Genomic DNA, 16,431 nt, shown 5'->3' on the forward strand with positions numbered 1-16,431 from the left:
TAATTTGGGTGTTGGGTGATTGCCGAGATATACATTCCGAGGTGTTGTTGGGTTCCCTCATGTTGGTAGACATATCGAACAGCATAATAGAGGTGGCGTTGCTCAAATAAGAAAAGCGTTGAATTCGAGAATAATAATATATATAAAGGTACAAATACAGTATGGGTATAGATGTTTGTCCTGGTTTGGGTAACTTGGGTTGATGTCGCATGGCAGGCCTCGTGTGCTGGGACATCACTGTGCCCACCGCTGCCGTTTCTTTCCTTAATTTTCCATCTTGCGTCCACGTCTTAATACCGCTGTACCGGTGGCTCAGACTTGCTCTCTCATCGCTATCGCCGTAATTTGAGCATAATATTATTGAGAAAATACTAGTTGGGACCATCACGCTGTGTTCGGCGATCGTAGTCGTATTATCTCATCGCTGGCTGCCTGGCTGAAAGCCTAAACCTGGATCCGACCATCGCCTTGTGACTGGCAACCCAATGGCGCCTGCTCCGCCCCCACCGATTCCCTCGTCATCCGCAGCACTTTCCGACGCACTCACAACAGCGACAGAAACATGGCAAAATGAACTCAAAATTCTATTCGAACAGGCAAAGTCTCGCTATGCAGATGTCGTCTGGGACATGCTCGATGACAACGACGACCGCTCCGATGAAATATGGGGTCATAAAGGTATATACGTGTATATGTAATCGTGTACGTTGTTGACTTGGTCGCAGCTATTGTCTATGCTCGAGCCCCACCGTCGTTCCAGGCGAGATATTTCACTCCTCGCACCACCTCAGACTCACCCGGCCCTTATTCAACCCAAAATTTATTCCCGGCCCAGTCATCTTTATCACTTTCGCTTCCACCACTCGAATCTCGCCCCCGATCTCGCTCTCCGTCCCCCTTTGGCGCCCCCCAACGAACCCAATCACCAGTACCCTCGACCGGCAATGGCACCCTTCTCCGTATACCACTATCTATAAATCCGGTCTGTTCAGCAACGAACTCGAGTATCTCTATACCGGCCGGGGAATGGGGGTTGCGTTTGAGTTTTTGTTTGACACGTCGGCTGAAAACGGTCAAGCAAAGAGCTCAGAGTCATCAGTAGAAATGGAAAGACGCGAGAAACTGCGCAAAGATCTGGTTTACATGTGGAGATCTCGGTTATATAGCGATGTCCGGGTCAGTATTTACAGTTTCTTGGTTATACTCCACTAACAATCTGTGCAGATAACACTCACCGGAAGCTTCTCATCAAGTAACACTGAGGTTGCCACAGCTGTCTTCTCTAGTCACCGATTTATCCTTGTGTCGCGTGTGCCTTACTTCCGCACTTTGCTTTCCACATCGTTCGCTCCTGTCGGCCAGAATATATGTTCTGCCAACCCTCTTCCACTCAGTCTTCCCGCTCCTCCCTTCACACCGGCGTCACTCCACTTCACACTCGGATTTGTCTATACCGGTACCATGGCCTTCTCCCACCGCAATTGGGACCTCGATACCGCCTTCAATGTCATTCGATCCGCAAAGTACTTGGGGCTCGATTCACTCGACAACGAGGCGCGAGCACGGATCATCTCAGAAATGATGCATGGTCTATTTCACGCCTACCTTCCATTCGAGGAGTATGATCGTGTAATCGAGGGCAAGTGGGGTACCGGGGGTTGCAAATGCAAGCAATGTCAACGACGCGCACCCCGTGTGCTAGAGTTTGCGCTGGGAGATGATGTGCGGGATAATGTACTTGAACGCGGGCGCAACGTGCACTAGCGGGTATGTATGGCGAAGGATGGACGACATCAGAGTTCTTGGCCCTGCCGCTGAGGTTGAAGAACATATTACTCAAAGGCGTCAAGCAGCGAACGGTGCCTCAGAACATCATTCCTCTTTTGGCAGCAACTCAAGCCGGTCTCAGTAAGCTTGCTTCAAACTCGGAGCCTCCAGCGAGGCCGTCAAGGACCTTATGCTCCAAGAGAGAAGAAAATCGACGAAGTCTTGTGTAACAATCTCGACGAATTCTTTGAGCAACACGAGTGGGTTGGCTTGCTAGAGAGCGATGCTGCTGGGTTCGGCGATATGGAGAAGTTTGATTTGACCCTCGAGTCGATTAGACGTGGCTGGGCTGACAAGAATGCTGGACACATTTATCAGGTGAGTCTCTGATTTGTGTCGTTTCAATTTTACTTATTCCCACCAAGACATTGGTCTCGTCGGTCTGCTGCGCTCAGGCCCCACCCCCGGAACAACGCTTCTTTCTAACAACTCCCGCTACGAGCCAAGGTCGAACAATTGCGAATGGATACTATTGGATGGATGAGGAAGCACTGGACCTCGGTGCGAATGTCAAGCTGTTTTGAAGGCCTTGAGGGATGGGCACTGAAGGAAATCAGTGATGGTAAGCGCCTTGAATTCGAGTATATTTGCATTATTGAATTTATGACGTGCGATAGAACTCGACGTACTTATCGAGGACATTGCTTCATCTAGTGGACCTCGGGGTTCTACGACGCGGACAGCTGCTCGTACGTCCCTCGCTGTCCCCAGGCCAGATGCAGACGCCGAATCGATAAGTATACATTCACTTCACACCAATGTGACCAACCGGAATCCCACTACGAGCGGCACTCAGCCACGACGCGACCCAGTGGCCTCTTCCTCTCGTTCAGTTCGCTCAATCAATTCCCGTCCCTCTCTCCCCCCGGTGTCGCCTGGGCCACCCACTCGTGCAGTTCATCCAAATACCAATCCCACACGCCTTAGGCCTGTGACGGCGTCTACCAACCGGACATCATACGTATCTGGGACCGACGTTACGGCGATTACTGGCACAGCCAATCCTCCGAACCTTCCTGTTCCCAACCCTAGGAACTCGACTGCGTCGACCGGACGTAAGAGTCTAGCTTCAACCACGTCACCCAATCCACCTGCTGGTCGACCTAAATCGCTTGCTCCATCGATCAATTCAATTCGCTCAACAGCATCCACCGTTCGTCACAGCCAAAGAAGCAAGGATTCCCCGATCGATGAAAAGCTTCCGTCTCCTGCTCGGGAGCCTGCTCGCCCGGTATCGGGAGTCAGCAATACCTCATTCAAGACCGCGAACGCGGGCTTGTCCCCTTCTCGCGCGAGGAAGATATCTACAGCCTCAAATGCATCAGGGTTAAGTGTTAAACCCGCTAGTCGGCGCGGGTCGAGTTCGTCTGCCACCGGGCCCGCTGCTCCCCCTACACCACGCACAGCAGCTGCTCAACAATTGGCTGGGAATGGTGGTCTCTCGCGCTCAGGAACCAATGCCTCCACACGTTCGACTAATCCTCGTCGTACATCCGCAACTCCCTCGGTCAAACCTCAAGTTACGCCGCCCAGGAAACAGCCTGCGCCTAGGGGGACCCAGGGCACCACTCCCAAGAAGACTCCAGAGCCTTCGAAGCGTATTAGCGATGTCACGCCGACCAAGGCGGCGTCAAAGGGTAAAGGCAAGGCGACGGGTCCTCCAGACGACGAGTCTGTGACATCCGAGCCACGCTCAATTAGGAGCAATGCCTCAACCTTGCGAGTCGAGAATACACAGCCGTTCGTAATTCCAAAAGGCCACCATTCACGCAAGTCGACGGACACAGTTACTGCTTCGACAGTATCCACAGTCAAACCCCCTGTTCCACCTGTTCCTAAGCTCAACCAACTCAACCAACTCAACCAATCGAGTAATATGCCTGCCATCCATGGGGTTACTCTGTGCGTTGGTATTCCTTGCCTTATTACGTCCAGGCGGGCCAAGTATAAAGCGTTTGCGCGATATATTGGTCAAATTCATGGGGAACAAGGGCCGTGGGTCGGGGTAGAAGTGCCTATTTCCGAGAGTTGGGGAAGTGACAAACTCGACGGGCGACAATGGAACGACGGGAGTGTCGGAGGGATTCGATATTTCGAGCTGAGCAACGGGTCCACGCCATGGGATGACAGCGACGAACGTGCGATGCGTAGGCGCAGAATTGAGTCCGTGTTGATGCAGGCAGGGTCAGGTAGGGCGCGCGACGGCGATACCATGAGTATCAACCACGACCGCCTGAGGATGCGTAGTGTGTCTCCAGCCATGTCCGATATGTCCAACACAAACGAGAGCCGTGGATTGTTTGTTCGCCCGTCGGACGTGATCTACGTATTTGACGCTGTGGACGATCGGTAATTGTGTGCATTTATTGTCTGTTTTCTTTCCCTTTTTTCCTTCATCAAGGGCATCTACTCCTCTAATAATATGGCATCTCCCGGATATACCAATGTTTTTGTTTTGTCTTTTCCCTTTTCCATTGGGCTGCAATGTACAAACTCAGATTTACCCTATCCGGCACTTATACTCTATCCTCCCTTGTATATCCCTTTGGCGGCGGTAAAATGGAATTCGAATGGTTCGCTCAAGGGAACAGAAATCCAATTGAGAGGGAAGGATTATTTGTATGTGTATACTCCGCGCTTGCTAGTCATGAAATTGTGGGGATCGAGACCAAGCAAGAGCCTATCGTTTTCACCCGCCGCCACCTCCCGCCTCTAGCTGTATCTCGCTGAGCGACTCAGACAGCACACACGATGGAGAGCTTCAATGTTGGAGAGCACTACCAAGTCACCGAGGTCATTGGTAAGCTCATTTCGAATCGACGCGGTTGATCTGCTGACCAGACCCCAATCACATAGGCGAGGGCGCGTATGGCGTTGTCGTGTAAGTACCACGTATTTTCTCCGATTTTCTTAGAATTTATGCTCACCATGTGCGCTGGTTTCAGCTCGGCCACTCACAAGGCATCACAGAGAGTAGTTGCTATCAAGAAAATCAGTCCTTTTGACCATTCGATGTTTTGCCTGCGTACTCTACGCGAAATCAAGTTGCTCAGGCACTTTCAGCACGAGAATATTATCAGTATATTAGATTTACTCCGACCGGCTAGTTTTGAAGATTTCAAAGAGGTGTATCTCGTTCAGGTACGTATTTCCCCTTCGTTCTATTGTCCTGGTACTTGAGCCGCGGTTTACAGGAACGCATGGAGACGGATATGCACCGCGTAATCCGAACTCAAGAGCTCTCCGACGACCACTGCCAGTATTTCATCTACCAGGTAGGCCGTCTCGGAGCGTTGTTAAGGGCTCATCGCATCATTTTGACCCTTCTTGCTGCTCGCAATTATCAGACTCTACGGGCGCTAAAAGCTCTACACTCGGCGAATGTGCTACATCGAGATTTAAAGCCGTCGAACCTCTTGTTGAACGCGAACTGTGATCTAAAGGTATTCGGGCGATCCCTGGCATTTCAACCCAACTAACACATGCTATAGCTCTGCGATTTTGGTCTGGCCCGTTCTGCATTACCACCTCCTTCCAGTGCTGTCAATGATGCATCGACATTCATGACGGAATATGTTGCAACGAGATGGTACCGTGCACCCGAAGTGATGCTCACTTTCAAAGAGTACACGCGTGCAATCGACATTTGGAGTGTGGGCTGCGTACTAGCCGAGATGCTGTCAGGCAAGCCGTTATTCCCTGGACGTGACTGTAAGTTCAACCAAACTTTGTCTCGGTGATCCGGTCTTGACACCGAGTTCTTGGACAGATCATCATCAGCTTTCGCTCATTTTGGAAGTGCTCGGAACTCCCTCACTGGACGACTTTTATGCTATCAACTCGACCCGCTCTCGCGAGTACATTCGTGCACTTCCATTCCGAAAGAAGAAAAACTTTGCGACACTCTTCCCGAATGCGAACCCAATGGCGGTAGATCTCATGGAGAAATGTCTAACTTTTAACCCGCAACGCAGAATAGGTAAGTTTAACGTTGGTTGATTGTTCTAGACCTGACTATCTGTCTATAGACGTTGTCCAGGCGCTCGCTCACCCATATCTCGAGGCATGTACCACGCGACAGCTTACTATAGCGTATCTGACCATGCTTTGTAGCCTTATCACGATGAGGAGGACGAGCCGGGTGCTCCTCCACTTGATGCATCATTCTTTGATTTTGACAATGGAGTCGAACTTCCCAAGGAGCAACTGAAGGGTGTGTGCTTTTCTTATATTCACCGCGGACTTAAGCTTACCCTGTGATGTAGTAATGATCTATGAAGAAGTCATGCGACCGCTACCACATCAAATATGATAATCGAGTGTGGTTATTATCTTGAATATCTGGTATATCTCTTCACTATCATGCACCCTAATCATAAGGTACTTTGATCTTGGTTTTTAATACTTTCTTAGTGGTCACACTGTTGTCATGTTACATTATTGTATTGGGCTGGCGAATAATCTGATTGCACATGGGTCATCATGGACACTCGGTTTCGAGGCCTGCGAGCGATCGTCATAAAAGCCTGAATGCCTCGAGAAATCGTGTTGATCGCAGCCAATTGCGATCTAGCGAAATTGGCGGCCCTGATTAGCCGCTAAGACGAAATGTGGCTGTTCCAGGGCGTGTTACTCGACTACAACAACAATTGGCTTCCAAGGCTGATTTTGCCAAATGCTCATCGACCTACCACCTGAGCTCTTCGACGCCATCTTCCGTGTTCTTGACGATCGTTCCCAACGCTATCTCGTCGCCACCTGTCGTGCCTTTCGGAGCCATTGTCTTTCTGAAGCATGGCAAACGCTGACATTTGGAGGCCCCGGAGTCAAATCCCAGCTGAAGCGCTTCGTGTATTGGGTTGACACAACTCGACACAGTACGGATCTGTTCAAAAACACACAAAATTTATTCATTCGTGCTTGTCTCCTTGATGGCGCGGTGCCCCCAGGCTCGCTGGAGGGCGAACAAAACACCGATATTCAAGATGACGACATTGCCAACTTGCTTGTCCGACTCACAGCGAGCCTGACGGTACTCTCAATCGACCTTCCACCGATGCCTGAAGATCAACTATTCGATAAGACACTGTCTCGTATAGCCCGGCTCCCCAAGCTCCAGCGTCTATTTCTCGGACGGGTTAAAGTCCACGATGGGTACGACGTCGCCTGCGATTATACGGAGCTCAAGGAGGCTACTATGATTTGGTGCCATGGTATCGTCGAACAGAAACTTCTAGTCGATCAGTTTGGCCTCGAACACCTGGACGTACACGACAGTTGGGATATTGGGAATCTGAGCATGATCTCGTATCAGTGGCACAACCTCAAATCGTTCAGATTCTCGGCTGTCGACCATACGTATGCGACGAAGATACTTGAATCCGGAAGAGTAAGATCATTTCCGTTGGTGAGTTGAACGGGTAAACTTATAGGTTCCTGTAGGGAGCAATGACGTCTCTGGAAGAGGTGTCCATAGAGGTCCCAATGTCCAATGATGTTTTCTTCCGAATCGTATCCGAACTTTCCAACTATCCTATCCAAAAGTTCCATCTGTGCTTGTCAGCAATCGGGCTTGAGGTCTTCCATGACCTAGGGAGGAACTACGTGCCAGATGATTTTGGACCAAATTGGCTAGCATACATCTCTAACAACATGGCTGGATTAAAGGAATTGGTGCTTGATTACAGGGCAGGGGGAAGCCGATTCACGCTCCAGTGGCCTGGAGATCAGGTGCGTTTGTATGCTCTGGCACGAAAGACCGTTACTCACTCTAGGTAGACCATGTACGCGGGTGCGCTAGCGTTTGCGCAGAATCTGCATACCCTAGCGATTTCAATACACGCTTTACCCAGATGTGGAAGATTCGACTGCCGACAATTCGGTTACATGTATTTCGAACATATACCCAACCTTCAGACGCTGCACTTTCCCGCCATGCCCCTTATCCCTATGCGCTCGCTCGACTCTTTCTATTCCGACATGGGCCTATCACCTTCGCCTGCGTTGATCAAAGGGTATACTATGATTGGACGACAGAACCAACCGAATCATTTCGAGGACATGGGTGATACGTATCGACCGTTTTGGATCACCAACGGGCCCGACGTCGCAGTCGACCGACACAGGCGTGGAGGCGGTCTGCGCATCGTCGCTTACAACCGGACAGAAAGTGTACCTGATGATTCGAGCGACGCGCACGTATTCGACGAGCTCATGGACGAACTTCTCGCTCACGAAGCTGATTTTTTTGACCAAGAGGACGTGGATTTGGGATTGTGGTTTCCTGAGCTAGAAACTGAGGATGAGGGCGTCGAGGATGACGATGACGAGAACGATGAAGATTGGACGACCTCGGATGGCGAAGATCATGACGACCAAGATCCGCCTCCGCCGACGTCGGAAGAGTGGATGCAGGGTTTGACGATTGGGGTATCCAACGTAAACTTGGGTATCAACCAGCTTGATTTTTCGGAATTAGACGGGCATAGTTCGAGCGATGGTGACGCGTTGGAGGATATCAACGACTCGGATTTGTCCGCCGATCTGTAAACAGTACTTATTAAGTTGTATTATCTGTTGTCGATCTGTTTCTTTATCTAGCTCATTGGTTCACGTCGCTCTCGATTATGTTTACTGCACAATTGTACATAGAAACAACATGGCGTTTTTTTTCTCTCGAACTGGTTGATGATCAAGAAATAAAATGCAATTTCAGTGTTAGTGTCCGCTAAATAACACTCTCCATGTTTACTTGCAAAAAGAAAATGACAGTTGATAGTCTTACAAAAAGTTAAAATGTTGGGTGGAGAACGACCAGAATCCCGAAACAACAACACAACGCCCCTCCAGAAGGCGCAGACCCGAATCCATGATCGAAAAAAAAGGTTTTTATATAACTGGCACGAAGGTCATGATCTCGTCGTATAGAAGTTGTTTGAGCTGCTCTCGGCTAATGTCGTCCTTGTGCACTGTGGACAAGGAGTGTGAGTCAGCGATGAACGTACATATGTAAGGAAGGGAATGAACGTACGATCAAACTCAAAAAAGTCGGGGTCCAGAGGAGGGGCAACGGGCTCATCATCGGGATCATGCTATAGAGACGCGTTAGCTGAGTTCTAACGTTGGTTTTTGGACGTCTACGCACGTATGCCTCTAGGTAAGGGTGGCAGAGTGCGTCCTCAACAGTGATTCGCTTCTTGGGATCAAAGGTCTAGAAGAACCAGGTCAGAATACGCGCGAACCTAGATATCAAACATGTGCTCGTACCAAAGTTTTCGTCAAAAAGTCCACGGCGAGCGCAGAAGCATTCGGGAATAACTGGGCGAATGGTCGACGTTTCCGGAATGGGAGTGCACGAATGTAATCGCGGGATCGTCGGGTGGTGATCGCGTAGAACTCGTCTAGCGTGGGTGTGCCTTGTAACGATGTGTGAGGATCTGCGAGAGAATAAGGTGGGGAGAATCCCCGGAAAGTGCTTACCTAGCACGTCCAAGATCAAAGTCAACTGGTGATGGTAGTCCCGTCCAGGGAACAAGGGCTTTCCGCTTAACATCTCCGCGAGAATACAACCAACGGACCAGACGTCGATTGCCTTGGTGTACTGCTTAAACGTAAGCATGATTTCGGGTGCGCGATACCATCTCGTCGCAACGTATTCCGTCATGAAGCCTGTTTCGGTGCCCGAAGGCTCGGCCGTCCGAACGGACCGTGCAAGACCAAAGTCGCAGACCTTGAGATCGCAATTCGCGTTTAGGAGCAGGTTGGAGGGTTTGAGATCACGGTGGATGACATCAGCGCTGTGTAGTGCCTTGAGGGCGCGAAGCGTTTGGTAGATAAAATACTGAAAATATGCGAGTTAGATGTGGCGCATGGGTGCAAGGCGGGAGGTACTTACTTGGGCATGATCGTCGCTAAGGTCCTGCGTTCGGATAACTCGATGCATATCAGTTTCCATGAGCTCTTGGATCACTATGGGAATAAAGCCGGGTCAGTTTCTGTCGACGACAAATTCAACCAGGATGCTCACAGTAGACCTCTTTGAACGCCTCGAGCGAAGGAGGTTTAATGATGTCCAGAATAGAAATAATCTAACAAGACGGTGCGTTAGAGCATTAGGGCAATAATTGAAAAAGGAGGTATACTCACGTTTTCGCTGACACCAGCCTCGGACAAGAACTTGAGGAGTTTGAGTTCTCGTAGGGTGCGCAAACAGAACATGGAATGGTCGAACGGTGCAATCTTCTTTATTGCTACTTTGCGGCTGGTGGGTCTGTGCAACGCCGAACAGACTATACCATATGCACCTTCTCCGACGACATCGAGTACCTGGTACTGGGTACCTGTAGAGGCGTAGGTAAGCAAGCAGATGAGCGAGTAGAGGACAGCACTGACCGACGTTGAAACGGACTTTGCGGGGTGCTGGCTGGCTCTGGGACGCGGCATGTGCGTGTTTGGACTTGGAGGCATCCTTGGCTGGTTGGTCGGGCATCGTGTATGGGAATAAGTAGCGCTAATGGGTGTGGTGGGGAGAGAATACAATCAAGTCTGTACTAGAGCCCCAGCTTATAGCCCAAAAGCATCCGCCCGGATTCGGATCCTTACTACTGTTGTCCAGGTCTGTAACTGAAACGCATTGTCCGACCTTTGTAGTCTTCTGTTGCTAATGACAATAGGACTGTTCGATGGAATCTTGCCAATCTTTATCCGTCGATTTATTCCCAATGTAGATCTATTTCTCTGTACACTCGCTTGATTTGGATTGTAGCCAAGGTCCGCCCTCGTCACCCTGACAATCTACTCCTTTTGATCTATCCGACGTAATCCATCTCATCACACAACTGCTCCGGTCGTAGTCCTAACTTTATTACTCGTTTATGCCGAGTCTTCCGCTCTAGGATACGCGTTCGGGTGGCACTTGGGCATCCGTGCACAGACCAGCTGTGTCGGGGGTCCTCCTCTTCAAAACCTGGCCAGTGACAAGGAATTGGCATATAATGATATTAAAATAATTACCCCAAGTTGTTGCATACATTTGATTATCCCCAATAGAATCTATATTGTTCATTGTATGCACGAGAAATACAGTGTCACAGGGGTGGCAGATGTCCCGCCTCTCAGATTTTGTTTGCGGGTGGCCATCTGAGCACCTGCAGCACACCATCACCGCGTCTTCGCACTCATCTCATCCACTTTTCCTACTCGCACGCACGAGTTTGGTTTCAAAAAGTCTCCCCAATCAAGTTAGTTCAGCCTTTGTTGTTTTTCAGACAATGAGCTTACGCATCCATTCTGCCATCGATTTGTCGTTTGCCCAGGTCAAGCTTTGTAAGTCCAAATCCGCGCATAAAGGTACAATTACACGTGCACTGACGACGAACAAATCGTTTCGGATTGATAGGAATAATGGCATCCCCCGCACCCAATGCTCAGGCAAAATCGACTGTCGTGCCCTCAGAAGTCGGCTGGCAGTTCGTCTCCCAGTATTATACATACGTGAACAAAGAGCCTTCCAAGCTGCACTGCTTCTACACCAAACATAGCACATATACTCACGGGGTTGAGGGCGAGGATTCTCCCCCGTGCCACGGTCAGCAGGTAGGCGCTCCAGAACCACAAAAATGCAACCGAACAAAACTCATTTGATTAATCCATTTTAGGAAATCCACAACAAAATTATTTCCATTGGGTTCCAGGACTGCAAGGTCTTTATCCACAGTGTCGATGCCCAGTCGTCTGCCTCTTCGGGTATTCTCATCCAGGTCATCGGCGAGATATCCAACGCTGGAGAGGCCTGGCGTAAATTTTCCCAATCGTTCTTCCTCGCTGAGCAACCCAACGGATACTTTGTCTTGAACGATATCTTCCGCTACCTTAAGGAAGAGACTAATGCTGACGATGAGGTAAGCAGTGATAAGGAAGAGGCAGAAACTGGCGAGGAGGCCGCTGTTGAACCTACTGCTGCTACCCAACTTCACGATGTTCCCGAGCACCCGGTCGCTCAGCCTGAGCCCGAGCCTGTTGTTTCGCTCCCACCTGCAGCACCACAAGAAACCGCCGCTCCAGAGCCAGCTCCCGATGCTCCGGCAGTCAATGGGACACATGTTGAGGAAAAGACACCCGAACCGGCAAAGGAGACCACTCAGCTGCCTTCTCCTTCTCCTGAACCGGAGCCTCAGCCGGCAGAAGAGCCCGCGCCAGCCGAGCCCGCGCCCACTCCCACCCCTGCTCCAGCTCCCGCGCCAGCTCCAGCTCCTACAAACTCCGCGCCCGCAGCCTCTCCCGCACCTCCTGCTGCCGAGAAACCCCAAGTCTCTGCTGCTCCTCCATCTGCTCCTCCCGCCCCTACCCAACCGGCTCAGCCTCCTGCTCCTCCTGCTCCCAAGACCTGGGCGAACCTCGCTGCCACCAACGTGTCGGGGTGGGGCCAGGTCTCTTCGGGGGCTCGCGGTGTGAGCGCTCCTGCGAAGCCGGCTACACCGACACCCAAGCCAGCTGCGCCTGCACCGGCCCCCGTTGCCCGGAAGGAAGAGCCTCCGATCGACACGTCTAACTTGTCGCCTCAGGCACAAGCCGCTCTTTCCGTAAACACCCCGCAATGCTTCGTCAAGGTAAAGCATCAATATGCATATTTCTTTGCCAAGACAATCATTAATCTTATCAATAACTTAATCACAGCTCAACGACTGGGTGCGCGATAACGCCGCCGGCAATCAGACCCAGAGCAACGCCGAATCCGTTTCTCCTGCAGCGCTCAAAGAGGTTCTCACCGCTCGTTTCGGAGCAATCAAGGAGCTCGAGGTCGTGCGCACCAAAGCGTGTGCGTTCCTGGAATTCGTTCAAGTTGATTCGGCACGTCGCGCCATCTTGGCGTCGTTACCTACCAATCAAGGTGGTGAGGGAGGCATTCGTATTGGGGAGGATACTCCAAATGAACGTGCTCCCCGCATTACCGTTGAAATGCGCAAGGAACGTGGCGACCGTCCCATGTCGGGTGGTCGTCCGCGTACCGGCGGTCCAGAGCAGCGTGGTTCGTTCCGCGGCCGGGGTGGACGTGGCCGGGGTGATGGGACCCGCGGTGGAGCCCCGCAAGCTGCCAAGTAAAATGTCCAGGCCTCGACGTTGATGTGATGTGATGTGCGTGGGGGGTGGAGTGCGTTTATGACCGTCTAATTTGTTGTGTGTGTGCCTTATGCCGACCTTCCTTTTCTTCTTCTCTCTGCATCGTCATCTGCTTTGCATTGTTTCTCCTCGCATTCATCTTTATGTCTCTACTACCCACTTGTACACCTCCGCACGCCTTGTTTATCACACCCTGCACCAGATGTGACATTTATGCCATCCACTCAACACCTATAAATGTCTTTGAAGTAAGATCCATTGATACTTGCATATCTATTGAAGTACAACCACGCAGCGGCCAATTGAAGAACAACCAGTTGGAGGTTACGAGGGCTTTAAAGGAGTGAGGATAGTCGGCCGCTTAATGAGTAAAGTAAAATAGCCCAGGTCAGGAGAATCCAAAAATCCAGTATCCAGCATAACCAAGAAATCAAGTAAAGAGCGTGAAAAAATGAAAAGAAAAATATGGAAGAATGATCCGGTGGCGCGTTCATCGAAGCTGCTTTGCATCAGAATCGTATCGACGGGTCTCGTCCTCATCATATGGCTCATATCCGCGCTCTGGGTCGTACTTCACTTTTCCCGAGGCGCCGTCGAGGAGTGCGACTCGACCCTTTGGAGATCTACAGTCCTAACGCCACCATCGCCCTCGGTGTCCATGTGAGTCTCGGTTTGTATGCGCACACCGAGCTCGAAGGTGTCCGTTGGGTTTCCACGAAGATTACGTATGCCGCTCCCATGGACGGTGATTGAAGACGTTGGCCGTGTTTTGCCAGACTCGCTGGATTGGAATCCCTTGGCGGGGAAGACGGGGCGCCCCAATGAAGGAGGTTCCCGAGCGCTAGAGTAATTGGCGGAAGTAGAGTCGTTGAAATCTGAAAATCAATAAGATATTGAGTATTGCATTTACGTGCCGGGGATGTCGAGGTGCCAACGTACTTTGCGTTGAAAGGACGAGGTGTTGTGCCATAATCATGGTAATCTGTTGTACGTTAGAAGTTAGTTTTCTCTCCTCTAGTTGAATATCTGAAATTGCGTTACGGACAGCAACAGAAAGGAACGCGCCAAGCTTCTCGATATACTTGACGTGGCATACGGCCATAAGCACGATGATGTTGGAGACTACAGACGAGAAACGGTTAGCAGTGCTTTGTGGTGCATGTAGTCAGCCAGCTTACAGGTTGTACCGAACGTATAAATCTAAAATCAGATCAGCTGTCATATTAGCTATGATTCAGGGGTAACAAATTGCCAGACTCTGCTCACCAAACCATGTTTCAAAACCTTCCGGGTAAATCCGGACATGGACTTGGCGTCCAGGTCCAAAAGGTAGTACGTCGCAATCACGCATGCAACGACGTCGAATGCTGGATGGCAAGTCAATAGTCAGCACCAGCACTGAAGCTTGATCTAGTCTTCCTTACCAGACATTGCGCCGTAGTACATCGGAGCGGTGTTCAAGCTTCCCAACTGTTTTGCAATGCACCTAGCCGAAATTAATTGAACTTGCTTTCAATCCAACGCTTACGTGCCAGACTTACGACCCTGTACCCGGCTCAACGTATGCTGGTCAAAAGTCATTATTAGCTGTTGCATAGGCTAGAAAAGTAAGGCCTTGCTCACCGTCTCGGCGATAGACGTTTCCTAAGATTAGGAACGGGAGGCCTAGAACGAATAGAACTCCTAAGATGATCAAAACCCCTCGTGATTTTCTAGATATGGCCCATGTGCGTAACAGGATGATAGCCTGACAGGCTATTCCAGCAACCACTATAATTAAGAATATCAGCATGCAGGATCAATAATTTGCACCGAATAAAGCTGGCGTACTTTTGGTTACTGGAGGTGCCAACCGAAATTTCACACACGCTTCATAGGTAAAAGTCGTCCCATAATAACCCACACCATTGAGAACGAGGGCCGCAATACTGACGCTGAGGGGGGGGGGGGTTATTTTAATGTACATACGTCGATGAAATTTGGCACTTACTATCGGACAACAATGAACAAAAAGCAGACAAATGACATGCGACCGTTCTTAAACTGCTTGCGGTAAAGCTGCGGGGATTCAGATTAAATTCCCAGACTTTTTCCTGATCGAGTATACACACCTGAATTTCTCCTGGGATAGTCTGTATGACACTAATGCCATATAATGGTTAACATGGCTCTTGAAATGAATACTCGATTTGCTCACTCGAAAAGTGCGATAGAGAAAGTTCTGAATAATTCATTTGTTGAGTCAGAATATAGCTTGAATGGTGATTAGACTACTCACGCGACACGAAGATTGCTCGTCAACGGGTTATCTACGTTACTACCCGTCCTGGCCGCAGCTGCGGTGGTACTATTGCCTCCAAAGGCATTTTCGATGATGCTGGCGGCGACTTCGGTAGCGTTCATCGCGACCAAGAGTTCCTCGTTGAATTGTCTGCCTGAGAGACGTCCCTCGGCGACCGCGAGGGTTAAGGAGTTATGTGGGGGGGGGGATGAAAGGTGTTAGGGAGAGTTGGCAAAACAGTCCCGCCGGCAGATATATAAGTGCCGGTCTACCACATGAGCAAATTGGCTCACAGTGATACCCCAAATGCTTCTAAATTCCCGTGGCATTCTCCTACGTTGAGACTCCTTTCGGTTCGGTCCGGGCTGGTTTCCACGGGGCCTGGTTCATCTCCGAGCGCCCCTGGCTTCTTGGGCTTCGCTTACACTCACAATGTTTGTCTAATAAGCTGCTAGAGAAGGTTTAGTTGAGGCACTCTCACATATGTATTTGACATCCAGGCGCATGGCATTCTCGATTCGTGCGTCATGTTTGAGCCACACCTGAAAATCAGGCGATCGCGCGCGAATGGTGGCAAAGCTTGAGGTGTGCAACGCCTGTCTACATGATCTCGTGATTCAATACATTAACTATCTCTGAATGGTTGCAAATCTCCGATTGCCGATGCCGAAGACATGAGATGGGATTTTTAGCACTAGCGCCTAGGCCAGTATGGAGGTGCATCAGCCTCCAGTGATTGGTACTTGTCCCTGGACGACACTGCAACATTATGCAAGCAGTTTGAAAAATTACTAGACATTGACAAATCATGCCTTGTGCTGAATTCACTACTTCCGTTGTCAAAGTTATGTCAATGATAGATGGAGGGACATCGTTGATATCTTAACTTATTGATGGACATTCGGTCGCCGCAAGTTTGTTGAATCTATGCGCAAAGCGGCTAAGATACCTCATGACTTGTCCATCCTAGTCATCAACGCACACACGCAGAATTTATAATCACTCAGCGCCAGAGTGTAGCGGGTTCACTGAATTCTTCTTTGGGGAGTACACGGATAATAATTGTGATACAGAACTATGAAATTGTCAGTTGGCGCGAGATGCAGTTTTAGGATAAGCATCCGCAGTTGTTATGTGCGCCACTAACAGAGTCATCAACTCTAAAAGTAAAGCATTCGCCTTCGGGTTGAGCAGAAATTAGAGCC

At 50.1% G+C, this 16,431-nt stretch overlaps 6 protein-coding genes across 6 annotated transcripts; 4 read left to right on the forward strand and 2 right to left on the reverse strand.

Annotated features, from left to right (window-relative positions):
• Positions 1-485: 485 nt before the first annotated feature.
• On the forward strand, positions 486-4,180 carry RhiXN_00548 (CAP-Gly domain protein; the record flags this gene model as incomplete). The annotated part of the gene is made up of 8 exons (XM_043320367.1): positions 486-678; positions 761-1,176; positions 1,225-1,734; positions 1,800-1,908; positions 1,970-2,145; positions 2,193-2,328; positions 2,354-2,389; positions 2,445-4,180. The coding sequence occupies 8 exons, from the start codon at positions 486-488 to the stop codon at positions 4,178-4,180; spliced, it is 3,312 nt and encodes a 1,103-aa protein (XP_043179379.1).
• A 398-nt stretch (positions 4,181-4,578) lies between these two features.
• Positions 4,579-6,139, forward strand: RhiXN_00549 (mitogen activated protein kinase; the record flags this gene model as incomplete). Its single annotated transcript, XM_043320368.1, has 9 exons — positions 4,579-4,627; positions 4,684-4,708; positions 4,773-4,968; positions 5,022-5,102; positions 5,175-5,270; positions 5,319-5,538; positions 5,597-5,757; positions 5,941-6,040; positions 6,093-6,139. 9 exons carry the CDS (start codon positions 4,579-4,581, stop codon positions 6,137-6,139), a joined length of 975 nt encoding a protein of 324 aa, XP_043179380.1.
• A 363-nt stretch (positions 6,140-6,502) lies between these two features.
• RhiXN_00550 (mitogen activated protein kinase) lies at positions 6,503-8,376 on the forward strand (the record flags this gene model as incomplete). Its single annotated transcript, XM_043320369.1, has 3 exons — positions 6,503-7,216; positions 7,270-7,557; positions 7,606-8,376. 3 exons carry the CDS (start codon positions 6,503-6,505, stop codon positions 8,374-8,376), a joined length of 1,773 nt encoding a protein of 590 aa, XP_043179381.1.
• A 339-nt stretch (positions 8,377-8,715) lies between these two features.
• On the reverse strand, positions 8,716-10,315 carry RhiXN_00551 (mitogen activated protein kinase kinase; the record flags this gene model as incomplete). The annotated part of the gene is made up of 9 exons (XM_043320370.1): positions 8,716-8,795; positions 8,858-8,918; positions 8,972-9,037; positions 9,094-9,263; positions 9,307-9,667; positions 9,722-9,795; positions 9,854-9,914; positions 9,973-10,166; positions 10,219-10,315. The coding sequence occupies 9 exons, from the start codon at positions 10,313-10,315 to the stop codon at positions 8,716-8,718; spliced, it is 1,164 nt and encodes a 387-aa protein (XP_043179382.1).
• Positions 10,316-11,229: 914 nt separating this feature from the next.
• On the forward strand, positions 11,230-12,927 carry RhiXN_00552 (nuclear transport factor 2; the record flags this gene model as incomplete). The annotated part of the gene is made up of 3 exons (XM_043320371.1): positions 11,230-11,421; positions 11,484-12,434; positions 12,502-12,927. The coding sequence occupies 3 exons, from the start codon at positions 11,230-11,232 to the stop codon at positions 12,925-12,927; spliced, it is 1,569 nt and encodes a 522-aa protein (XP_043179383.1).
• Positions 12,928-13,435: 508 nt separating this feature from the next.
• On the reverse strand, positions 13,436-15,348 carry RhiXN_00553 (uncharacterized protein; the record flags this gene model as incomplete). The annotated part of the gene is made up of 14 exons (XM_043320372.1): positions 13,436-13,576; positions 13,630-13,820; positions 13,856-13,927; positions 13,987-14,067; positions 14,124-14,145; positions 14,212-14,312; positions 14,370-14,431; positions 14,487-14,511; positions 14,569-14,715; positions 14,776-14,879; positions 14,936-15,003; positions 15,057-15,087; positions 15,143-15,166; positions 15,224-15,348. The coding sequence occupies 14 exons, from the start codon at positions 15,346-15,348 to the stop codon at positions 13,436-13,438; spliced, it is 1,194 nt and encodes a 397-aa protein (XP_043179384.1).
• Positions 15,349-16,431: the final 1,083 nt, after the last annotated feature.

The sequence above is a fragment of the Rhizoctonia solani genome, chromosome 4 (genome assembly GCF_016906535.1).
Source record: "Rhizoctonia solani chromosome 4, complete sequence".
Lineage (NCBI taxonomy): Eukaryota > Fungi > Basidiomycota > Agaricomycetes > Cantharellales > Ceratobasidiaceae > Rhizoctonia > Rhizoctonia solani.